Source organism: Scophthalmus maximus, chromosome 14, assembly GCF_022379125.1.
Source record: "Scophthalmus maximus strain ysfricsl-2021 chromosome 14, ASM2237912v1, whole genome shotgun sequence".
Lineage (NCBI taxonomy): Eukaryota > Metazoa > Chordata > Actinopteri > Pleuronectiformes > Scophthalmidae > Scophthalmus > Scophthalmus maximus.
The window spans coordinates 5,900,480-5,926,783 of NC_061528.1; the positions used below are offsets into that span (position 1 = coordinate 5,900,480).

General features: G+C 46.1%; 2 protein-coding genes across 2 annotated transcripts; one reads left to right on the forward strand and one right to left on the reverse strand.

Annotated features, from left to right (window-relative positions):
- Window positions 1-2,693: 2,693 nt before the first annotated feature.
- Window positions 2,694-6,425, reverse strand: zic2a (zic family member 2 (odd-paired homolog, Drosophila), a). Its single transcript, XM_035651669.2, has 3 exons — window positions 4,739-6,425; window positions 3,407-3,570; window positions 2,694-3,189 (listed from the first exon to the last, which is right to left on the reverse strand). Exons 1-3 carry the CDS (start codon window positions 5,709-5,711, stop codon window positions 2,995-2,997), a joined length of 1,332 nt encoding a protein of 443 aa, XP_035507562.1. The 5' UTR covers window positions 5,712-6,425; the 3' UTR covers window positions 2,694-2,994.
- A 4,532-nt stretch (window positions 6,426-10,957) lies between these two features.
- On the forward strand, window positions 10,958-15,554 carry zic5 (zic family member 5 (odd-paired homolog, Drosophila)). Its single transcript, XM_035651668.2, has 2 exons — window positions 10,958-12,178; window positions 13,626-15,554. Exons 1-2 carry the CDS (start codon window positions 11,134-11,136, stop codon window positions 14,087-14,089), a joined length of 1,509 nt encoding a protein of 502 aa, XP_035507561.1. The 5' UTR covers window positions 10,958-11,133; the 3' UTR covers window positions 14,090-15,554.
- The last annotated feature ends 10,750 nt before the right edge of the window (window positions 15,555-26,304 follow it).

A 26,304-nucleotide genomic window follows, 5' to 3' on the forward strand; every position in this document is an offset into this window, starting at 1 on the left:
AGACAGAACAGCGTGACAGAACATTCAACGGTGGACTTTAGGAGCAAAGGTACCAGCCTGAATTTAATATTCCATGTCTGTAACGCGGTATTATGCCACAAATTAAAACCACCACACCCCCATGGGCATTCAATTATTTTATTTACACAAATACAAAAAAAAGTGTGTTAATTCTGGTTTTACGCACGTCGCCCAAAATTGCGCAATGAACTTCTGGACTTCAAAAATGCCCGAACTCTGACCTGAGTTCAAATATGAGCCAGGAAAAAGAAGGAAAAAAGAAAAAATCCGAATTAAGCTACAGGCCCAGTGAAGCAGGTGGAGCTCTGTGTCTTCACAGTGTAGTGAACAATGTACAAGGAGCGGTGAGAGGTAAAGAGAGAAAAAGTGCTTCCCTTTCTCCGCGGATCAATATCAGCGCCGCGGGAGGCGAACAGGAACCGGCATCGACGCACTGTTGTGCGGCTGACCTTTCCCACTCCCCACAGGTCATATACCTTCCTCCGCCGGAGAGGTCACCGGCGCCAGCCTCTGAAGGGGCCCAGTAGGAGGGAGATCTCGAGTACTAAATAAGCTGCATATGAAAGTAGTGGGTTTTTTTTTTTCTTCTCATCGACACTTTTTCACTTGAGCTAAAAAATGTAAAAAAATTTAAAAAAAATGAGAGAGAAAGAGAGAGGTGTACACTATTAAATACACGAGGTGCACCTTGGGAAAACGAGACCAAATTGCTAAAAGATGAATTTCCAAGAGAAAAAGAACACAATTTCTGGTGAGACTCTATAACTAATTTGAATTGATCTCATTCTCAGATCTGACCACCACTACCACATCGTCCCAGAAGCCAAAGTGGATGTGAGCAGCTTGTGCAACAGGAGGCAGCCGCTCCATGAGACACAAGACAGAAATAGTGAGTGAGTGCCACTTGCTGCTGCTGCTGCAGTGGAGAGTCTGGGCCTGCAGCGACATCCACCATCACTATAACAAGTCCCTCAATATATCTGGACATCCACAAAGCATTAACTAGTATCACAATAAAGACACTGGAGTCATTGCACATGAAGACTCGCTAAACCACAAACAAACAAACAGCTGACAAACACTTGTTGTTATTTTTTTCTTATTATACATCTTAAGGTTATAGTCCCTTTAGTGAGGCCTGCTGGGACCGTGGTGTCCTCAGATCCCTCCATGCTATGACAGTTCACCGTGTGCCATTATCTACACCCACAGCATAAGAAACCATCAAAAAAACACACATACACACACACACACAGACACACACACACACACACAAACACACACCAACAAAAAAAATCACATCTTAATTAATAGCAAGGGACTATGGGAACATATGGTCATCTCCCATAACCAGAGCACGAGTACCGGACTCTCGTTGACCATATAGGACTAATCCCAGGTCAAGTTCAAGTTCACGACTGCGCCTGTGAACCCACTCCTGTGCAGTCGAGTGCACAGGCCCCGGACTCTCCACTGCACATGTACATGGCTGTGTTTTTAAAAAATAAAAAATTGTAACTGACCTTAGAAGATATATAAAGTGGCAAGATATGATTTATGGAAGAGAAAAGCATATATGCACACAAAAGCTCCGGGTGTGCAATATGACAATGCTCGGGGTTTTCTTCATTTAGACGAATGAAGAAAACTCAAGAACAGATTGAGCGAGAAATGAATTCCTCCCTATTTATTTATGTTTCTTCCCCTCAATAGACTGACTGTGTTCACACATCTCAAATGAACTCCCAAGTGTCTGGTCTATGCACAGCGTCACAACAGCCCCATGGTGTACAGGGCCTGTAAGCGACGCTTTGCAAAGATGCAGGTAAACACACGCCACAATGCTCCTAAACCCAGGGGGAAAAATTTAAAAGTAAGAATTTGATGACTGAAGAATATACAGTATGTATAATTTTTTTTCTCCTGAGTTTAGGTGTAAACGCCTCCCAAAACAAGACACAACCCACTAAGCAGCACCGGCAACGCGAAGCAGGAATAAGCAAAAAAAAAAAAGGGAAATATTTAGCACTTGCAACACCTTTTTATTATATTTGTATGCAGTAAAATTCTTATCACAATAAGGAAGGAAACACCTCTTAAAACTTTGAACAAAAGCACATAACGAAACAACTGCCCCATGTTTAGCTCGTAATTGTACATATTTATAGGTAAAGAAACATTCTTTATAAATACTGTTTCATCTGAAGCAAGTAAATACCATAATTTAATTACAAATGGATAAATATGGCAGTTTGATATTTACAAAAAAAAAAGAGGGATGGATGTATAGTTTACAGAAAAGGTCCGACGGCACACAACGTTTATTCCTCCCCACAAATCTTCCAGATAGTATTTCACAATTCGAAACTTGCAAAGCACGAAAACATCACAAGTTAAAAAGCCCAGCAGAACTAAAAAATATACATTCACAAGCATAATATTGTGGTCTGTTTTTGAGTTAAGTGTTAACTTTGGCACTCGGTTCCAGTTTATAGGTGTTAAGTATAGTACAATCAATTTGCCTTTAAGATCACAATATTCAACGTTATGGTACAATTTTTTTTTATTGTAATATGTGCACTAAAAGTCCAGTTAGAGAAATAGCTACCATTGAAGGAACACCTATACACCAAAGACTGACAAACTATCACAACCAATGTTGGGGGGGGGGGGGGGGGGGGGGGGGTGGGCTTTTTAATAATTATTTACAATATGAAATACAACCTCGACTATTTTACATATTTTTTCCTCTGGCGGATAATCATTGTCTTCCCCTGGCGGAGCAGAAAGTAACAAAATAGAAAATAAACAAAATGTTTTAGTGTGTGCCTCTTGTGTGCACTTGTGTGTCCCCCACAAAAAAAAAATCTCCTGCTGGATGCCATCCAGTGCTGTGAAACAGAAAAAAGTGTGTGTGTGTGTGTGTGTGTGTGTGTGTGTGGCTTCATTTTTTTCCCTTCGTCTCATATAGTCCTAAACATACCATTCACTGAAATTGGAGGACAGGCCGCTGTGACTGGTGGTGTTGTGGACAGCCGAGGCTGGGGACATGGTGGTGTTGCTCTGGGTCTCGGTGGTGGGGGACACCAGGCCCGGGGGCGTGGAGGACTCATACCCGGAGCTGGCTGCTGGTGAGGAGTCGGACGCTGGTGGAGAGGCTTCGTGGACCTGGAGGAAATTGAAGAAAAAAGTAAATATGTATTAAAAATCTGACCAAAAAGGAAAAAAAAAAAAGAGCATGTAAACTCAGATGTGAATGAATTATTTACACCCCCGACAAAAGTCCCCACAGACATCAGCACATATGTGTCAAAACAAACATTTAACCAAATTAGAAAAAGTATATTCAGCAGCACATTTCACTGAAGGCGAGGGGTGTGTTTACCTTCATGTGTTTTCTTAGGGAGCTGGGGTGCGTGTAGGACTTGTCGCACATCTTGCAGAGGTAAGGCTTGTCCGACGTGTGAACGTGCATGTGTTTCTTTCGGTCGCTGCTGTTTGCGAACCTTCTGTCGCAGCCCTCGAACTCGCACTGGAACGGCTTCTCTCCTTCAGGGGGGGGGGGGGGATGTAGAAGAAACAAGAGTCAGATATATTTCTTTCCCAGAGAGATGCCTCGGGCACAGTGTGTAACATTAGGGAGACGTGCTCGACGTTCCGTGCGTAAAAGTTATGAATGTGCTCCCTATAAAAACAAAATCCCAGCAACTCATATCGTGGTACGAATTGTTTTTAGCCTATATGCAAAAGTTATACGCGTATTTATTCCTGTAAATGAGATGGGGGGGGGGGGGGGGGGGGGGGGGGGGGGGTTGCTACATCTTATTTTGCCTAAATAAAAGGGGGGCCTGCGTGATGGCCCCGCGTCTAGCACCTTTACGCAGCCCCCATTCTCTAAATAGAGGGGGAAAACAAAAGGCAAATCCTCCGGCTACTACTCCTACTGCTGGTGGTGGGGCTGTGCTCGGGCTAAAATCAACACCACAACACACACACACACACACACACACACACACAACTCCTGAACAAATATCGAGGGCAAATCGATTCTAAAATAGAAGCACACATGTTGTAATCTGGTGTTACCAAAGTAAGACAACGCACGTGGGGGGGGGGGGGTGATGAGGGATTAAAATAAAAATAAAAACGCGCAGTAAGAAGCTACTGATCTGATTTACTGTACGAGCCCTGCGGTGCACGCGACGCGCTCGTACAGTCGCCCACTTTGACCCATTTTTAAAGTTTGCCCCCCCCCCCCCCACACACACACACACTAACCATCGAAAACTCCACTAACGGAATTCAATCGATTTTTTTTTCAGCACGTTTTTGGAAAATGTTGCGCACAAGACGAGATGCTGGAATACGCATGGATAACAGCATATATACACACACACACACACATATATATATATTGAAGAATGAAATGACAACCACTTCTATAAGCTCGTTCTCTCCCTGGACGTGCTCCTAAATCTACTCCGTTCATTACTTTCTTACTATCGACTTTAGCTGCCGAAAATAGCTCCTGGTAATCAGATCTCCATGAGTGTTTGTCTTGGCCAAAGCGCATTTCTCTAACCCGAACAGCCGCAGCACAATAATTACACACGCACGGTTCACCAACAGCAGCAGCAGCACCACCACCACCTCGTTCTACCTTCTATTCAAATGAAAACCAGCACACATAGAGTCGCACTGCATGGATGATATTTACCTGTGTGCGTTCTCTTGTGTATCTTCAAGTTTTCCGACCGTGCGAAGACCTTGCCGCAGCCGGGGAAGGGGCACGGGAACGGCTTCTCGCCGGTGTGCACCCGAATGTGGTTGACCAGTTTGTATTTCGCCTTGAACGGTTTGCTCTCGCGGGCGCAGTCCTCCCAGAAGCAGACGTGGTTCGTCTGCTCCGGGCCGCCGACGTGCTCCACGGAGACGTGCGTGACCAGCTCGTGCATGGTGCTGAAAGTTTTGTTGCAGCACTTCTTCGGGTTGCTGAGCTGCTCGGGGTCGATCCACTTGCAGATGAGCTCCTGCTTGATGCACTGCTGCCTCATGTAGCGGAAAAAGGCACCGGGGTGGTGGTGGGCTGCCATGTTCATGCCCATGTTCATATTCATGGAGCCGTACTGGTTGTGCAGCTGCGCCGCCGAGTACGGGTCGGTCCTCGGGCTGGAGACCTGGTGGTACTGGTCGGAGCGTCCGAAAACTTCGCCGGGTAGTCCGAGCCTCATTTGCCCGTTGAGCACGTTCGGGGACCCGTGGGAGCCGTGCTGCTCGTGGATCCCGGGGAACAAGATGTGGCCCTGAGAGTCTGTGTGGGAGTGATGGAGGGACCCCGCCGCGGGGCCAAAAATAGCGTGCTGGCCACTCGCCGGAGAGGATTCTCCGAAGCCGCGGCTGCGAAAGAGAAAGTCCCGGGTGGAGTTGAACGGCGAGCTCGCGTACGACGTGACATGGGCGGCGTGAGCGCCCAGCGCCGCGGCGGGGTAGCCCGGCGCCTGGCTGGAGAAGGCAGAGCTCTGTCCCGGCGAGAGGTCGTGGTTGAGCTTAAACGCGCCCATGTGCGCGGAGTCTACGAAGCTGTTCTGTGCCAAACTCAAGTCTCTCTCCTGCATCTCGCTCGTCGAGTGATGCCGGGCGAACGAGCCCACTCCCAGTCCGGGGAACTGGTGGCCGGCATCCAGTAACATGGTTTCAGCAAAGAAAGAAAAAGAAATTTCTTTTTTTGTGTGTGTTTCGAATCAGTGCAGCTTTCGGAGGGAATAAGTTACAAGACAAAAAGAAAAGAAGAAGAAGAAAAAAAAAAATCAAATGCTGGTGCGCAACGCTTCAACTTCCAACCTTGGAAACACCATATCAGGTGTGATTCAAAACGTTGCTCCGACCATGAGAGGGGGGAGAGAGGAGGAAAAATCAGCTCTGCTTATCGAACAGCGGAATTTAAATTAACTTGTGACTGGGGGGAAAATCCAAATGTAACGAAGTGAAGAGTTTCCGTGTCCCCCTCCTCTGGACTGCGACAGTTGGTTGCGTTTTTTTAAAAAAAAAGAAAAAAGAATAATGGCACACTGGAAGAAATTAAATAATTATCTTACTAGGTGTCCTTCTGCGTAGGAGCGAAAGTAGTCGGGAGCATCTCGGGGAGGAAGAAAAAAAAAATTTCGCCGTTCCGATTGGGTATGTGTTTATTTCTCTGGGCTCGCCTCGTCTTTATCGCGGAGGGTCCCTGTTTCTCCGTGGACTGGCTCTACCTCCTCTTCCGCCCCCTTTAACTGGAGCCCGTGTGCTCGCTCCTCGCCGTCTCATTGGCCGCCGCGCCTCATCAATCCCAGGTGCCCCGCCAATGGCAGGTAGCGCTCGGGCGACTTAATGGCGCAACGCCATTTTCCACCGATAATTACCGCCTACTTTGAGGGAGAAGAGATTTTTTTTGGGGGGGGGGGGTATATACAGGCAGGCGAAAAGGGAGCACGACTTGGGGAAGAGGAGCAAACGTGTTTTTTGTTTATATTTCGTAGGTTTTAGTTGTGTGTAGGAGATGTTTTACCCGAATAATATTGCGTAAAGATACATACTTAGATCCGAAGAGGGTAAAAGAATGTGATGTGAAATTTGTCACTTTATCTAAATGTATAAAGCAACTGCATTATTGTATTTTAATATTCGCACATGAAAAGAGAAGGAACACGACGTTAACAAGCCACCATGACAACCGGACCTTCTTACTATACGTTCGGTTTACGCATGACGGAACGACTCGCAGGGAAGACTTCAGAATTACGCACAGGCACTTTTGCAAATATATAAAAAAAAACATCACACACTGCTTGGATATTTAATGATTTCATTAAAAAGTCTAGTGAGGGCGGATCAAAGCTGCTTTTGCAATAAAAGGGCGAATGGGAAAACAGCCCCTGTCTTGATATAATAGGCTACTGCAAAACAAAAAAATATATTTTCTTCAAATAATATTCTAATAAACTCAATGTGCTGCTGAGGCACCTGACTGTGCATATCATAATACATGTAACCAGTCTGGAGCCACTCTATAAATATGATATTTCCTGATAATCTATCCCCAAATCAAGATTTGGTTAACCAATTCAGAAAAGGCATTAGTGTCCAAAATTATTATTATTTATTCTCTGGTTGCAAGAACCACAACTGGGCCCGTCAGTGGTACACCGCTGCCTCACACATGGCGGTTGTCGGTCGGTCTCCCCCCCCCCCCCCCCCCCCCCCCCCCCTTTTTTTTTTTCTTTAATGGTTCCATATGTTTGCATGGTTCTGCTTCCTCGGTGGTTCTCCCATTCACCACACATCAATTAAGTGACACGTTACGGTGGTGAACGGCAACTTGGAGATCCGAGTGAAAACCATTAAGTGACCTGTGAGGTCGAGTCCCCCCTCCCCCACCCCCCCCCCCCCCCCCAAATCAGGATAATAAAAGTTATGGCAATAAAAGTCACGTCTTTTTATAGTTAAGATATTGAGTTAAGGCTTTATGAATGGGGCCTTTTGGCAACTATATGTCCTCAAAGAAAAACAATAGCATACTAATATGTCCTCCATGGGATTTTCTTTTTGGGTCACGTTCAGACAGAAACATAAAAAAAAAAAAACTGATAATAAAGAAAAGAGAAGGGGGGAAATAAAAGACTCATATACTGGCAACTTTCCACAACAGGCATGAACTGAAACTGCGTTCAACCTGAACAGGCCACACGCCGCAGCAAGTCAGAGGAAGTGTCTGTACTCACATTTTCACCAAATCAAAAAAAAAATCATCCCACGACCTCTCCCGTTCTCCAACACACGGCACCACCACTGTCCGCCTCTCTCCCAGCGCCTGCAGCCCTCTCCGGTGCTCTGTCGACGGCAGAAAGGACGGCGAAGACCGAAGGAAACGTTTTTAAAAAACTGTTTTTCTTTCTTTCTTTCTTTCTCTTTAGGGGGAAAATGTGTCTCTTTACAGCGGGACAAGGCTGCGCGTTGTGTGCGCGCATTCTTCCCCCAGTCTACTTCGACCCGCGCCACGGGAAACACAGGAGCTGATCCAAGTTCAAAGTCACGTCTGCCGACCCCTTAGAAGAACTTCTTTATTTCTCTGGGAGACCCACAAAACCTGGCCCATGCAGGATAGAGGGGGGGGGGGGGGGAAATGCAAAGGAGAATTAAAGAAAGAGGGAGAGAGAAAATCTAAGGGGTACCGGCACATGGCTGAGCGGTTTTCACTTCTGTTTGGGGAGGGAAAAAAGAAAGGGGGTCTATTGAAAATGGCCCCAAAGACCAGTATTTCAACAGGTTCTTAGGAGCAGCACACACGAATCACATGAAATATCACTCAAGGGTGTCATGTGAAGTTATAGGAGCGTGTGCAGAGGTTATCAAGAAGGCCAATAGTCCATGATCACATCCAGGTCGCTTTTCCTTATGGGTTTTAATAATAATGTGTGTGTGTGTGTGAGGGGGGGGGGGGGGGTGCAGAGACATATTTCCCATCTCTTGTTGTCTGACAATATCAATATGTTGACACAATGGACGGGTTTTCTTGTGTGGCTTCCGCGTGACCTTGTGTTTCATGGACGTTTGACCTGTGACCCGTTAAGACCACATATGTTGGCCCCTTGACTCCGTTTGGTAAAATAACCCTGTTTATGACAAAAGCGTCTTTGTTTTAGAGAGAGAGAGAGGGAGAGAGGGAGAGAGAGAGAGAGAGAGAGAGAGAGAGAGAGAGAGAAATGAGACGTCCCCCTCTTCCTTCCGAGGCGTCGACAGCTTCAGGTCACTTGAACACCACAAGTCAACAGTTGAGCAGAAGTTGAAAACCTCCAGAGTCAACCTTTGTTTCTTCATATATTTATTTTTTTAAGAACTTCAACGCTTATGGCGGTTTCAAAAATGTGCATATACATATTAGAAGACAATTATCATCAAACCCAATGATTGAATTTGTCAGTGTGTATGGATTAGGACCCATGTGGCGTTTTGATTTCCACGTGTGAAAACAGGGGCCCTTAAGCAAACGAGGAACAATGCAGCCACCGCTTCTCTGTGATTTACAGGGTCCCTGAAGCTCTCACGACGGAGCAGGGAGAAATGTTATTTATCAAAAAAAAGAAAAAAAATAACCCCGAGACAACCGAACTTAAGTGGTCTGGGGTATTTTTTTTTATTCCAGAAAAAAATATATGAAATTATGACAAGGATCATTGGGGTAGGTCAAATGAAAAAAATTAAATTTGAGCAGCTGTTAAATAAACTGATGGATGAGCAGGGAGAAAAAAAAAGCACCAGGAGAAACGGTCATATCTGATTGTAAAGTTTTCCTTTTCTTTTTTGTATTGTTAGTGTTGTAAAACTATATCACGTTTTACATCAAGTTGTTAAAAGTTTTGTCTTAATAACATCTTGCCAAAGCCTTCACTTCAGATGCTGCTTATCAAGTTCATATATCAGCACGTGCAAGTGGACCATAACATGTAACCACCCCCCCCCCCCACCACCACCACCACACACACACACACACACACACACACACACACACACACACACACACACACACACACAGGATGGAGGTCAATTGCTGATTTTCAGTGTCGACAGATTTTAATTTATTGTAAATATGTATCTATATTTTTTTTTTTTAAATTGTCAGCTCCTGTTCCAAGTTTCACAACATTCGCAGTACTAGCTGTCGTGTTGATTTGCTGTATAGTCCGAGGCCCAAACTATCACAAATCAATATGAAAGGTGTCCGGATGGAGACATATCGATGACAGACGCACGTCCTGCTGTCAACAGGGACTATTCAGATGATCCGTCACGTGGGGGACTTGTGCCAAACTCTCAATAACCAACATTTAAAAATAAATGATAAACAATATTTGGTTTATTTGCCTAAAAAAAACTATTCATGTGACCTTTTGAAGGATAAATGCACTGCAAAAAAGAAAATGATTACACTGTAACAATATCGTCTTCCAGTTTGTTGTTGAACATGTGTAACTCTGTGACTTAAATTGTCATGTACATGAGCCAAGTTTAACCTTTTTTTTTTAATATTTAAGACGTGTGTATGGGTTTTCCCAACTTCAGCGTTCTGTTGCGACTGGAACGACAGGCCCCCAAATCCCCCTCAGCCTAAAGCTTCTTCAAATTCAAGTGCTGTAATAATATCATTATTTATCCACATACACACAGAATGAATCATACCCCTATGATACTGATGATGACGATTAATAATAATCGCTGCGGGGGAAAGAGGTTGATTTTTTTTTTTTTAAAGCAGACGCAAACCTATTTCTCAGATGTTTTAATTTTTTTTTTATATTGAAATTGCTTTTTCATTGCATCATTTGGCAATGCTATGCATTTCCACATTTGCGTTCTTGTCATTTTATAAATTTCCCTGACAAATCATGTTGGGCTGTGTCTATAAGCTGCATGATTCTTGGTGACACCAAAATGTCCAAATACCAAATAAATAAAACTTAGAGTCGTCGCCGATGGTTTAATAACACATGGACACATAACATGCGCCAGCATCGCGCTTTATGTCCCCTCTTTATTCCCCATATGGCGATATGGGAAGGAAAAAAAAATCAATGGCGAGACATTTGAACGCAGGCGAGACCAACTCGGCTGCACCAAACCACGACATTTCGTGCTCGTCCACATGCGGCAGCGCCAGTAAACAGAGGGGGGGGGGGGGGGGGGGGGGGCGCACAAACACAACTGCTGGTGTAACTCCGCGAGTACAACTTTTTTGGAGTCAACAGCGATAAAGAGAGTGAGGGGGCGGAACCCTGCTGAGCCCCTGCGCTGAACGACAGCCAATCGCTTCGTTCCCCTAACTGCCAGTCACCGAAATCCGTCCAATACCCGCGGTGCCATTTCTAAACTGTATTCCCCACTGTGTCCTCCAACTGTTGTATGTTCTGCCAATCGCTTGAGGACAGAGTGGGAAAGGGGAGCAAGCGGAGTTAGAAGCCGGACAAAAGAACTTATAGACCCATTATTATACATATTTTTTTTTTCCCTAGTGTTTTAGGGAGCGTGGTGTGGCGAGAGACAATTGCGGTGCGCGCGGATGGACTTGTCAGTGTAGTTATGGAGCCCCCTTTAAGCAAGAGGAATCCAGCGATAAGATTAGCGGACTTGGCAGCGACTCAACCCCTTCCTCATCAGAATATGACAGGCTTCCCGGGGCTAGGGGGGCATCACCCTCTCTCCCACCATGCCCACCTCCACCCTGGGGAGCTGGGCAACGACCCCGGAGTGGCACTCACTCCATTTGGACCCGAGCACATGGCACAGACAAATGCTCTCAAACTTAGCCCATCGCAGCACATCCAGAGCCACCACGAAGCCCAGACCGCGGCATCTTTCACTTCGGCTCAGACCACAGTTGGTTTCCCCGTGGCTCACCCCCACTCAGGCTACTCAAGCAGCAGGGACTTCATCCTCAGGAGAGAACTCTCAGCCTCTGCTATGCATGCACTTGGCGACCAGCATAGTTCCGCCTCCTCCCCTCATCACCATGGCATGTTCATCTCTCCAACAGGTGCTTATGGGCACGCGGAAAGTGGGGCCCATTCACTTTTCACTGGACTCCACGACCAGGCGTCCCCAGGTGCCCACCACCACCATGCCCTCAACGGGCAGATGCGCCTGGGCATACCGGGCGACATCTACGGCAGGCCGGAGCACTTCGGCCACAGGCCGGAGCACTATGGACCCTCTTCTCTCCACAGCTACAACTCCATGAACCTCAATGTGAACATTGCGTCTGCTCCTCACGGAGCGGCGGGGGCGTTTTTACGATACATGCGGCAGCCCATCAAGCAGGAGCTGATCTGCAAGTGGATCGACCAGGAGCAGAGTCAGAAGAAGCCCTGCTCCAAAACGTACAGCACCATGCACGAGCTGGTCAACCACGTCACGGTGGAGCACGTCGGGGGACCGGAGCAGAGCAGCCACGTCTGCTTTTGGGAAGAGTGCCCGCGCGAGGGGAAGGCTTTCAAGGCGAAGTACAAACTGATCAATCACATCCGAGTTCACACGGGAGAGAAGCCGTTCCCGTGTCCCTTCCCCGGCTGCGGGAAGGTGTTCGCTCGCTCGGAGAATTTAAAGATTCACAAGAGGACTCACACAGGTCAGTGCTTATGATTGTCTGGAGAGCATGCACGCTGCAGTCTGAAGAAAAAAATATATATCACTGATCGCATGCATTGCATTTGTAGCCCCGTCCGAGGCGACCTCGTTTTACTATTCACATCCCAAACGGATGGACCGCGCGACCGTGCGTAATTGAGCGCACGAACGAGAGAGCGAAAAAAAAACAAATTTATTTAGTGAAGTATTCGCCCTGTGAGTAAACGTCTTTCATTATCTTTCATACATCTAAACTTTTTTAATTTTTTTACTCACCGAGGCGCCTGCGGTAGGCGCGAGAGGATTACGGGGCATATGATTTGTAAAACGTGCTTACGTACACATGCGAGGCAGCGCCGGTGCACGCGTAAAAGTAATTATCTTCAGGCGTAGCAGCACGTTTACGCAAAAAAAAGCTCCGTTTATGTATCGACCGGCACTGTGCTCATGCGTGGTTCACGACATCTTTACACAGATATACGCCGGATTTATTTGCACTGGTAACCGCTAGGAGCATGAGCTGTACAGGCTGCAGCCCCTCTGCTGCTGTGAGGAGAGACATACACAATGTACTGGGTCGCGTCCAAACAAAATAAGTGCGAAATGGTGGAAGGCTGCGAGTTGCAGAGAGACTAAAAGTTCAAGGCAGTGAGGAGATCAACTTTGCCCTGAGATATGTTTTGTTGGTTTAATGCAAATTGTGTTTTGGCAAAAATTATAACATTTTGGCTCCATGCCACAGATAGGTGGGCCTCTACACACCGCACTGAGTGATGGTAAATCCCAAAGGGAAATGGGTAGGTGTGGAATACTAAAAATATATACGTCCAGGATAAAACTTCTTGTTGTTTAGGAATTTGAAAAGACACACTGCAGAATTTTACATATATGACCTATAAATCAAAAAAAACCAAACTAAAACATAACAGTTTATCATAACAGTGTGTGTGTGTGTGTGTGTGTGTGTGTGTTGAGTGTAAGATGAGTTATAGCAAAGTCCACCACAGTACATAAACGGCTCCTGGTGGTCTCCTACGAGTGGCCCCTCTCTCTCCCTCCCCCTCACATACACATACACACACACACACACACACACAAACACACACACATGTAACCAGAAGGCCCTTAAGGCATTTTACACATGTTCACACAGGAAAACGATCTGGACAAGTGTGTGTAGTGGGTCTATATAGTAGAAGTTTAGTGAATACAGTTTTGCTGAAGAGGGAGCCCCACGGGGAGGAGTGCAGTTAATGGGGAAAGTGCCCTCGTGTCGTATGAGGTGACATGTTGAGAAAAACTGTGCTCCATCGAGTGAGGGGACATGAGTGCCAATGTTGCGCAAACATGTCAAATCTATGTGCACATCCTTGTACATGGCACTGACTGCATCTCTCTCTCTCTCTCTCTCTCTCTCTCTCTCTCTCTCTCTCTCTTCTTCCTTCAAGGAGAGAAACCCTTCAAGTGCGAGTTCGACGGCTGCGACCGAAAGTTCGCCAACAGCAGCGACCGGAAGAAGCACTCGCACGTGCACACGAGCGACAAGCCCTACTACTGCAAGGTGCGCGGCTGCGACAAGTCCTACACGCACCCGAGCTCGCTGCGCAAGCACATGAAGGTGCACTGCAAGTCGCCGCCGCCGCCGTCCACCAACGTGGGCTACATCTCCTCCTCCACCAACCCCCTCGGCGACCCCCTCTCGCCCGCCCCCGAGCCGCCGCCGCCGCCGCCGCCGCACCGGAACCGCGCGGCGAACCTGTCGCCGCAGGTCACCAACCTGAACGAGTGGTACGTGTGCCAGGGCAGCGGGGGCCCGCACAGCCACCTCCACACGCCCTCCAGCGACGTGCCGACGTCCGACTCGGACGACGAGGACTCGTTCAGACACTCGGACCCGCGGACGATGCTCTGACGGGCCCCCGCGGGCCCCCGTGGCCCCCCCGCTCCCCCCGTTCGCGACCACGTGACTCTCTAATGCGTTGTCAGTGTAAAGTGTGTTGGTGATCCACGGTGATCCACGCGTCGTCGGAGTATATTGATCAGTTGTTTCCGCTGTAGTGCGATTAAACCGCCTGTGCTGAAACCAGCAGCAGCGTGGATGAAGGCATGCCTCTGAGGGGTGACCTCCTGACCTTTCTGGAAAAAAAAACTAGATCGGAACTGTCAAAATAAAACACTTAACTGACACCAGAGCTGAAATTAGCGTCTTAAAAACGTGTGTATCTCTTATTTGCAAGGACCAATTTTCTTTTTTAAGTGAGCAAATTTATGCATAGAACTTTCCAATCTGATTTGTTTTTTTTTACAAAACCAGTATGCAGGGGTTTAATTCACTGCATGTCTGAAGACTCAACTGGTGTGCCGAGGTGACATCGTCCATGTGACCTCCCATCATCCCCTCGCAGTTTAATAACTGGGCTGCTATCAATCACTGTCACATCCCAGACGTTTAAGGGAAAATAAATAAATGGTACTGCTCATAACGCCACAACTGGTAACAAATTATTATTAATGGACAGAATCTAGTGGCTATAGAGTTGAGTCATTTTTTATTTTGTATTATTTCATGTGATTTCTTTGAGATGTTGTACAGACTTTGATAAACCAGTGAAGGAGTAGGGGGAGGGGGGGGGGGGGGGGCAAACATCTGTGTGTCTTAAAGGGGTTCTCATTTTATCTTTTCAGATTTATACAACACGTGTGTTTGGATGGAATTTTTTGTAATATTTAAGAACTATTTAAGACTATATTTTATGCACAGTACACAAGTGTTACGCTTGTCAAAAGAGTGCGAGCGAAGTCCCCCGAGACCCTAAATGTCTACACTGACGGGGCGTTTGGCCCTGTAGGATTTGTACATATGTAACTGTAACTGATGCTTGTCGTGAACGTTGTGTAGTTTTAATTACAGGAAGAAGAAAAAAATAAGTTGTTTTTTTGTACATTGTAATTTATTTGCTGGCATCAATGTTGTACTGGAATTACAGAAACACCAAAGAATAATAATATCAGCTTTGGTGATGAATAGTACCCTGCTGATGTTTTTTTTAATTTTTTTTGTTACTTTTTTTTAACAATTTTTTTAATTGTGTTCTGTAATAGAAAAAAAAATAATTTACTTGAATAGGCTGTGTAATGTGAAAAGTCCCTTCCTCGCATGCCTTTATGTTTAGTGAATTGTCTTTCTCTTCTCTTCTTGCATGGTGCTGTTGGACATGATGGAAGAAAAAAAAAACAAGAAACGAGATGAATCACCCACGATTGTTGCAGACCATTGCTGTCAAAATTTACAATATAAAAAAAATCTTGCTTAAAAAAAAAAAAAAATATTAAAAAAATTACCAGTACGTATACAGTAAATAATTAACAAGTGTCAAACTTATTTTTTTTTTAATGATTTGTATGTGTGAACTGTATTAATAAGGGTTTTTGGACATGGACTGTTTATACAAGAATTCTATTTTGGATTCTTTCAAATGTGAACTGTAAATAAGAGTCAACAAAAAAAACAAAACACCATGAATGTCACTCCCTCCCTCCTCAAATGAAACAGCAGCTCTGCTCTCTCTTCTCACACTGACATGTCTCATAAAACCACCGTCTCCTGTCTCAGAACGTGGGCCCTGACGCGGGGCCAAAGGAGGCGCATGGTACAAACTAATCACTGAGCTAATGGGAAAACTTATAGCCCCCTGATGGCACTAGATATATACTAGATATATCTATAGATATATACTAGATATATACTCTGAGAAGGGCGCGACGGCAAACAAAGCAAGCCGAGGCATGAATCATTCATGGGAAGAAGAAAAAATAAAAGATAAAAAGATATCTCGACAATTCGCAGGGCCTTGTATACGGAGTGTGTAGAAAAACAAGCCCCCCCCCCCCCCCCCCCCCCCCCCCCCCCCCCCCCCCCCCCCCCCCCCCCCCCCCCCCCCCCCCCCCCCCCCACCACCCTCTTATTCCCTCCATTAAAAACGCGCAAGCTCACTTTCAAAGAGTTGCCTGTCCAGGACCTATAGAATGGGAAACACTGACCAACGCCAGTTGCTTGCACCACTTCAAAAAGGGGGCTGCAGCCTTTCGCGAGGAGAAGGGGCCGGCGCGTCTTTGGACACGTCTTCACGGCGCGTTTGGGATTTCTATGGCACATTGGGGCAGCGAGACGCTCACATCCCCAGTGTGTGTGGATGAAAAAGCACTAACTGCCACTAAATGAGCTAGAATCAAAGCGCAGGATGCAGCCCCTCTCCAGAAAGAAAGAAAGAAAGACAGAAAGGAAGAGAGAAAGAAGTGTGTTACCATAAAAAAACACACACACACACACACACCGCCGCCAGGTAGGACGCAGGGCTCCACAGTTTGCCCAGTGTCAAAATTCATAAGAAACAAATGGAGGCATATAAGAAACACTTGATTGTGAGCTTCCTCGCTGCATCAATTAAGACGCACTTGACTGTATGGTCAGCCTGGAGGATGCTGCGGGACCGTGGCCATATAACACACACACACACACACACACACACACTTGATCATCACTGGAATCAGGACAACCACAAATATCAACCGCATTTTACAACCCAAGAGGAAGGAATCACTTCAGCATGTAGGCTTTAATAAAATACAACAACTGCAGGTTTGTCTAGAGCTGTAATATATATATATATATATATATATATATATATATATATATATATAGGGCCTTTATCACTTTTATAGCTGCCCTCTGAGGATTTAAAAAAAACAAAAGAACACTCAATCTGCTGCTCCATTCAGAGGACGAGGAGTTGTGGGCCTCCTCTCGACATTTACAGTGGAGTGAAGGGGCCTGAGGAGGAGCAGCAGCCCCTCTGCTCTTGTAAGTCCTGTTTGGAAACAAGTGCCCAATGAATGTTGCAAAATAAACACGACGGAGAATAAACTATGGAGAGAGAGAGAGGGAGAGAGAGAGAGAGGGGGGGAGAGAGAGAGAGAGAGAGAGAGAGAGCAGATCCTTTCGACATTAAAGAGGAGGGGGGGACTTAATAAAAAGTGAGTGAAGCGGTCACCCTTCAGTGAGAAAAAAAAACCCCGCTTTGAAGTAGAACTTATTATCTGAGGAATACTTTTGGGTTGTCCCCGACGACGCCGCTGAATGGGGAAGGCGCTCCTTTGTCAGCGATTTGTTCTCCTTTAGTGGGACGCCCGTGGAAATCACTTACATGGGCCACCTTAACACACCGCCTGCAAATCAGTAACCGGCAGAGTCAGACATGCAGACGCCACTTTGGGGGGGGGGGGGGGGGGACAAAGCGAGAAGTCGCAGTGAAAACGGCCGCAGCCTCTCAATTGCGCCCTTTTAAAGGGGTTGAATGATAATTCCTCGGGCGAGCGTAAGGAGCCAAACAAACGCCGTCTTGTCAGACCTTACAAGCATGATCCATCTCCCTGAATGCCGCCGGCACAATGCACGAAGAAGTGGCTTGTGAAGTGACGTGTTGTCACCTTTTTTTTTTGGTCGAACCAAAAGTTAATAAGAGTTCCCGTCAAAACTCCGCATCATGTGATCCGGAGGCACCTGCGCCTGGAACGGTGCAGGGGCGCACCTTGAGCGCACCGGGGGCCGTGCTCACCTACTGGATGGAGTAGGGGGCCAGGGGGCCAGGGGGGGGGGGCTGATGTGTTTTTTTGGATAGGATATTTATTTAACTGTATTGTTTAAATTGTTTGTGGGGGAAAAAAACTATGGTGGAGAGCCCTCCTATATGAAATACAACAGAGCAGCAGCATGTTGACAAATCTGTGGCCTCCGTCACAAAAATAATAGAAAGAACAATTAAATCAGAGATATCTTGCTCCTCAATTAACCTGGCAGGTGAATACTGAGAATTGACCTACAAGTAGAAGAGCAAACTCCAATAATTAAGAATATGGAGTGTGAGTAAACGAGGCTTTTAGTTATAGGCTGGTGTTTTATATAGCAGAGTAAAATATATTTGGCATATACATTTTTTTTAATCCAATTATTAAAGTTACAGCAGGATATGATAAATATCTCGACCAGGGGCTTGATTTTTTAAACGTTAGGGAAACAGTTTCCTTTGATTTGTCAAATTGTCCATTTGTCCATTTTATCATGAAGAAAATATGATGCGGATCTAAATGGCACAATATTATTGCACACTGTCAAACTTAGTAAAATGAATAGTGGGATTAAAAAAAACAAACTAATACGTTTAATAACTTACAAAGTGTGTCTTGCCCCACACACACACACACACACACACACACACACACACACACACACACACACACACACACACACACACACACACACACACACACACACACACACACACACACACACACACACACACACACACACACACACACACACACACACACACACACACACACACACACACACACACACACACACACACACACACACACACACACACCACTGTGTTGCTATATTTGTTTCATCAGTCAAGACATGACTCATATCTTTCTACATTTGTGTTTTTGTGAGGAAGAAATATAAAAAGACATGAAGAAAAAGAAATGAAAGAAAAATAGAGGGCGATAACAGGTAGGCCTCAATATTTCTGCACTAAAATATTTAATGAGCTGTATTAAATATTTTCAACAACATATTTAAACAGGTGTTATCTTGCTGTAATCTTTAAAAAAAATGTTGTTTACTTTTTGTGTTAGTAAGCATTTTTGTTCTTTATGTTCTTTTCCATGATGATTTTATCATGACTAAATCATTTTGGTTCAGGTTCCTTAACTGGTTTTAATGTGGCCACGCGCATCATGGCTACTTTGGTCACGCCACTGCTACTCAGAGGAGCGAGCGTGATGCATCACTCAGAAGCTGACATAATATCTGGTGGCTCGGGTTAACATCTGTGGGGGTGGGAGACTTGGTGCCGGTCCAAAAGCCCCATCCCGGGACTGGGAGCCACTCCAAGGCAGTAGGTGAGGGGAGCAAGGTCGTCCACGGACAACCGCATGAGCCAGGCCCCGGCTACCTGGGGCCCCTCATACAGCCCAGCCGGCCAGAAAGTAGAAACTAAAGTGCAGATAAGCGTGAGCATGCTGCCTCGGTCGTCTCTTATTGAATGACAGGGCTTTTCCTAAAAGCCTCTAAATGCAGGATGTAGGCTTCAGCGTACTTGGAAACTGGAGCCGAGCAGGTGGAGGGGAAATGGTGAACTGTACACACTCTGTCAAGAAGAACCAGATGGACAAGTGTAGGGTATATTTGACTTGTGCCCAGGGAGGATACTGCTTACAGGGCACTTTAGAACTGGACTAAAAGAAGCAGCTTCATCTCTGGCACGTGAAAAAGAACCAAAAAAAACCCCATCTGCGATGACTTGAAATCTGTTTCACTCATATTTTAGGATAAGGATTTTATTCTGTCAAAGGCTGGTTTTAGGTAAAAGAGCAAACTTCTTGATATCATACCTATAAACCAACCTGGGACAAAATATGAAATTGAGGCCTTTGTTGAACTATTCATATATAATGGATTACATTCACCAACAAACTCCTAGGTGATTCAATATAAACCAACGTATCCACCGCCTTTTCAACTTAACATCCTTAAAAATATATATATATATATCTATGATTGATCAAAAAATGATTTATACAACATAGTGCCAGTCCAGCATTTCAATCCACCGCCCACTCGGCTTCTTCTTTCTTACCATAACCGTCTCCATTGTGGGCCAACGATTGGTATCAGTGCCAGATTTGTGCAGAACTATATCACATCTGCAACATCAGAGGGTTTGACCCCTGAATGCATCTGGTTTCGTTGCAGAAAAGGTCGGCCACAGCCAGGGAGAGGGGGGGCTCATCCTCGGAAGAGGGAAGAGGGTCACGTCCAGGTAAGGGGAGAGCTGACGTGAGCGGGTAGGGAACTCGAGATCCATTCCAGAAGAAAGACAAGAGGCCATCTGTGCCAACAGCAGATAAGGGGGTTCTCTGCTCCAGCTCGGGCCCACGGCCTCCTGACGGTGTCTTCGCCTAGCTAAGCGCCGCTGTGTGCTCGTCGCGGGACAACTGGTGAAGTTGGTTACCAATCATCTCAGCTTCCAGTCTCCCAGTAGGAGCTCTAATCCAATACGATAAACCAGTGCACTATGGCGGCCAAGCATCCAGCGTGGAGGCGACACTGCCTCCTCGACCCATGCCGAGCTCGGACCTCCCTCTGACTTTGCGGAGGCTCCTTCGCGTGAATCCTGAACATCACAGGCCTCACACACACCCATTCTCTTAAACACAGCTGCGGGGTTTGGCCGCGACAGATATGGCTCTGGATGAGCAGAAGAAAAATGTGGCGTCTTGATGTTCTCCAACTGACCAGGGATAAGCCAGAAAGGAAATGTGGCTGGATAGGCAATGAGATTGAGATATGGGGGTCTCCATCTGACCGATGGCTTCAAAGAGATGTGCGGTTTTTGGCCCCTGCTTGGGCCCCAGATGAGGTTTTAGGACGTAAATGATTGAATACCAAGATGACCTATGGTATTAATGTCCAGGATGAATCTCTCCATCCACATTTCCATTCCTTTCTTTGCTTCGTGAGATGTTTGGCATTAACTAGCGTTGATTAAATGCCGTTGAAGAAACATGAGACATGTTGAATCAAATACATCGCAACCCTCCGCCTCATCTAAGGACGCGAGCAGCACCCTTATTGAGCCGAAGCTCTCGTAGTACTCGCTGTGAAGATGCTGATGACGACAGCCATAATGTGTCTGGTTCGTCCCACAGGACACTTAGCGCTGGACTTTCCCAATCGAAAGACTAATTGTATAATTAGGCCGGCTCCGTTGGGGACGGGGCACCTTTTGGCCCCTTTTGCAGACACTTGCCGTGGTAAATGACAGTGTATCTCGCAAACTATCAGAGCGGTATCCATCTTGGTGACAACAAACCTTGAGAGATGGCAGCGTTTTATCAATGTGACTGATGGTCCACCAAGGAAATCCATAAAACATAAGCTGTAAACTCTCAGGAGGAGTGTATTTGCCACAGGGACTACAAAACGTACACCCTTTTTTGCGTAAGCGAATCTGCCTGGTAATAATATTGCTTTTATGTTTTGTCTGAGTCTGCTATTTCACATTTTATCGCAGGGATCTGAAGCATCCATCGCTGCAGAGTGGAGCCTTTCCATCAGTGGTGAATTTGGTCCTGAGGAGAAAATGCAAGGGGCCCCACCTCTGGAGCAGGCGACGGAGAGACTCCTCATTTCCATACCGCAGCCCCTCCTTTAGATTTTCGGCATCACCATGCACATCATTATCGTTGTCAAAAAAAGTTGGTGCGCAAGAGTATGAACTCGGGGGCTGTGGCAGGCGCTGCCCCGGGGAGGGAGGGGGGGGGAGCCAGGCAGGATCGAGGAGGGGGCAACGCGCAGGTGTCGGCGCTTCATTTTCTGACCGGCCGCGGCGAGGTTAGGACACTTCTCCATCCAGGAGGGGCCCCATAGGTGCCCTCATTACGCAGGCCCCTGTAGCACCGAGCGACGGTGCGCATGGAGAGGAGAGGCGCGACTCCTTGCGCTCGGAGTCTACCTCTCCCTCCATGGCCCCTGTCTGTCTGTCACAGCTCCTATAGGGAGGACCTCTCGATATGAATTATAATAAGCATAATAACAATAGTGCGGCTGCTGAAGTATTTTTTTGGGGTGGGGTAATGGCGCATTAGTCGAGCCAGTTAAGGCGAGCATCAAATTTCACATCGCCTCTGAGATGTCATATAAACCGCGAGCAATAAACTGAGTCATCACTTAAAACTTAAAAAGTTATCCTCGTCAGAACCTCTTTTTTTTCCTGCAACAATTATTGAAGAGTTTTAAATTTCACGAATTTGACGCATTACGCATCCTGGCTACGTGTCGCTTCGTCATATTTTATGATGCGTTCGGGTGTGATGGAGCCTTTAACGAATGAAGTTTCTGGAAACTTCCACGCTGCACACTGTGACAGAGATCCAAAGGGCAAGTGGTGCTTCATTAACCGTATCCCCGTTTACTTCAGATCCCCCCTGAGTCTCAGAGAGAGCGGATTAATGTCAATTACCTGTCATTTCGCCAATAACACCTACGATTCGTGACGCCCGCGCGGCTTTAAAGGAACACGTCACGTAGTTTTCTCAGAATACTTTAAGAGGAAGAAAAAAAGAAACATTTAATATCTGGAATTCTGATGTTTGTTGATTGTGCATCTTCTTTTTTTTAGAGGTGTTGTTGAAATTTCTACTCGAAATGCGGTTTAACGTCACAAAACTGTAATTTATCCAGTTCCTATGTTGGCGTGTGTGTGTGTGTGTATGTATGTGCATGTGTGTGTGTGTGTGTGTGTGTGTTGGGGTGCGCTAAATAAAGCAAGAGGAAAAGTGAGGATTGAATGTTACCTGCGATTAATGTCATCTAACCTCCTTAAACTATTTTTGGACAAACGACTAATTACGCACGCTCCTTGTCCAACATCGCATATGATGAGTGTCTTAAACCCCATTTGACATTTATTTATTTGGTCTCTGATGCGTACATATAACTGTCACCAGCTCAGTGAAAGGTGATTTTCCTCATCTCTCCTTTTTGAAGGGCCTACACATGAATTGAGTGCTACATGGCGCGATGAGCGCAACAAAACAAAACAGAAAAGGCCAGAGCACACCGCCGGACAAAGAAAAACACCGTCTCAGCTCGAGGACCAGTGAAGGGGTTTCTTTCACTTTTCAATCACTTTTAGTCGTGCCCGGGATTAAGGAGAGGGCTCTTGGCTCTCCCCTTTCACACAAAACCAAGAGTGCTTGTCAGCAACTCGAAGGGGGGAAAAAGGGAAAGAGCATAATACGTGAGTCCGGGGTTATCGTGTTTAATTGGATTAGACGGGGTCGTGTCGGAGTCCGGAGCATGACAGAACAAGAGATAGAGACGGCGAGAGACAAAACGGCTACACGTCCCTATCCAACCCTAATGCCATCAAGCACCATTTAAATGAAAAGCTATGTCATTGGCCCTTTTTTCTTCTTCTTCTTCTTCTAGATAGAGTGCGGTTATATATACATACTCGTTGGCGGAAGGGGCCCACGTCTTGGTGTCCGAAGTGGAACACGCTGCAGGGCACGAGACACTGTGGCACTGCAGAGGTTTGCGGTGTCGTCGCGGCTGCGCGCTGCGCTCATCTGTGCGTCAAGCGGCGGCAGCAATAACAAGGTGCGCGCAGCTGCGTGTGCAGGTGCGCGGCCTCCACCTGCTCGACGGCACGGAGGAGGGGGGGGGGGAGGGAGAGAGAGGGAGGGAGGCTGGAGCAGATCAGAAGCTCGCCTCTCGATTGTGCAGTGAGATGGGAAATTATCACCGAATTATTTTTTTTTTTTTTACCAACCTTTAAATCTGAAATAGAAGAAGACGTCGGAAGACTGGAAAAAAAAAAGAGGAAAAGATTACAGGTCGAAACCTGATGCAAGTTCTGAATTAAAGAGGGACGGAATATATATGTTTGTGAATATTTGATCTTTGAACTGAAGTTGAAAACTGACGGACCTGCTCAATGTGCTGTATCAAAAGTTACCAACGCCCCCAACAAAGTTAAGTGCAGCGTTTTGTACATTTTTTTTTAATAGATATATTTTCATAAATAAATAAAACTTAGGGAGGTTCGATGCCACGTGAACGCGTCTTTCGGGGGATGTTCAGACGGTGATGCCGTCCAGGTAAACGGAACAAAGACAGAGACGGTGCAGAGGAGAAGGACACACACACACACACACACACACACACACACACACACACACACACACACACACACACACACACACACACACACACACACACACACACACACACACACACACACACACACACACACACACACACACACACACACACACACACACACACACACACACACACACACACACTTGGATTTGCCGGAAAGGTTACAATATTGCTCCGTCGATTATATTCGAAGATGTATTTGATTTTTCCCCCTCACAAATCGAGAGTTTTCTCCGATTGACCGCTGACCTCCACAGACCTGTTCGTTTTCTGAGCTGATGTTAACACCCCCCTCTCCTCACACCGTCTGTCAGTCGTGTAAACTTCCTACCGGTCTGTCTCAGGTCTGCGTGGTGCGTTCAAGGAACAACACGAACAAGACTCGAGCTTCTCTACCTCGTCAATTCATTCATTCTAATTCTAATTATGAATACTCTCTTGATTGCGAGATGCTACCGAATACACGCGACCTACGGGCTGTCGGTCATTTCACTGAAATAAAACTAGGAGTAAAGTGAGATAGAAATAAAATTGCAAACTTTGTTTGGGTGAGGTGTGAGAACATGATGGACACTTGAGGTTGGGGGGGGGGTGGAAAGTTGCAGATACTTTTTTGTCGCGTGTGTAACGAGTCTCATTACCATGTCACCCCCCCCCCCCCCCCTCCTCCGTCCTGCCAACAGCAGACAAAGGGGGCGGGTTTTTTAGTGCTCTCCGCCGGGGCCGGTGAGCCTTTGATCTGGGCCCGTTAAGGAGAGGAGAGTCTGGGGAGAGAGGGGAGGGGGAGTCCGGCTGGAAGAGGAGGAGGGCTGTGCGGGAAGGTAGTCACTTTTGGATTTCATTTGTTGTTGTTTTTTTTACTTATACCTATACCCCACATTTTTGAGACATAATTCTTGATTTGCAAACAAGCAACAACTCAACACCTCTGAGATGTGAGATCGGTCCAGCCCGAACACACACACACACACACACACACACACACACACACACACACACACACACACACACACACACACACACACACACACACACACACACACACACACACACACACACACACACAGGACTTAAAAATCCGCCAGAGCTAAACTTTGCAAGCAGAACGAGAGTTCCCTCAAATGCAGAGGCCATGACAACTTTGGTGCATTTTGGGTTTAAAATACATAAACACACACACACACACAAGGTGATACCTGCCTGGTGTTGTGGATCAACATTTGACGCGCAGTGCCAAAAAAAAAAACAAGGAAAAAAACAACAACGATTAATATCACGACCATGGGCCCAACATAGCTGATGTACTTTATCAGAAAGACTGCAGATAAAGATGGAGGGAGGGAAAACGAGTTGAAGGGTTGTTGTTTTTTTCACCTCTGATCCTGACGTGCTACGCAGCTCTCTGTCTCCTCGGACTGCCCCCCCCCCCCCCCCCCCCCCCCCTTGTGCAAACGGAGACTTGCCGCAGACAAAAGGGTCTCCCTCAAATGAAGTTAGTAATGGTCCACATGTGCCAGATCACTCATGCGGCACAGACAGGCCGCGGTGAATTTCATATCATGCAAACGATCTGGAGGGAAAACAAGAGAGAGAAGAAGAGGAGGATGAGGAGGAGGAGGAGGAGGAGGATGAGGATGAGGAGGCTGGACATGCGCCTGTCAGCACTGGGGAAATAGAAAAGGCTAAAGAACAAAAACGCGTCGCTGTAGTTTCTGATCAAAATAACCACCACATATTAATCTTACACTCAGAAAATAAAAAAAATGTCGATATCACTGAGAAAAATAAAGTGCGCAGCAACGAACGTTCGCCTGTTGTTGCAATAGGTAAAAAGTGAACATATATTTTCATTTAATAGATCAAGCTTTTAGATTAATCGTAATTTCGTTCCAAATGTAATAATTGCCCAGTTCACTCTCAAATTACATTTCGAAAAGGTGCAGTTTCCTTGTTTCTGTATCATTTCAAATTCATTTTCAAACTTCAATGGTTAAATGCTCATCTCAGAAGTCCTTTATTATTATTATTATTTTTATAATTATTAAAAATAACAACTGAAAAAATAAGAACATATTTTGCTGTGTGCCCGAGAGATGTGATCTATTCTGAAAATGAGAAACTATGGTTTCGTCACAACGGCCGCCAAGGAAATGAATGTCCTAATTTATTTAAACTGTATCCACCAAATATTGAAACAAGAGTTAATTATCTTAAACGAAATGTTTTAATGTTGATCAGCTCCGCGCACCACTTCCGTTAATAGCCCCACTCCCTCTTCCACTCAAACTGTGCCACAGAGAACGAGCTTTATTGTTGCTCCGCAATAATCTTTT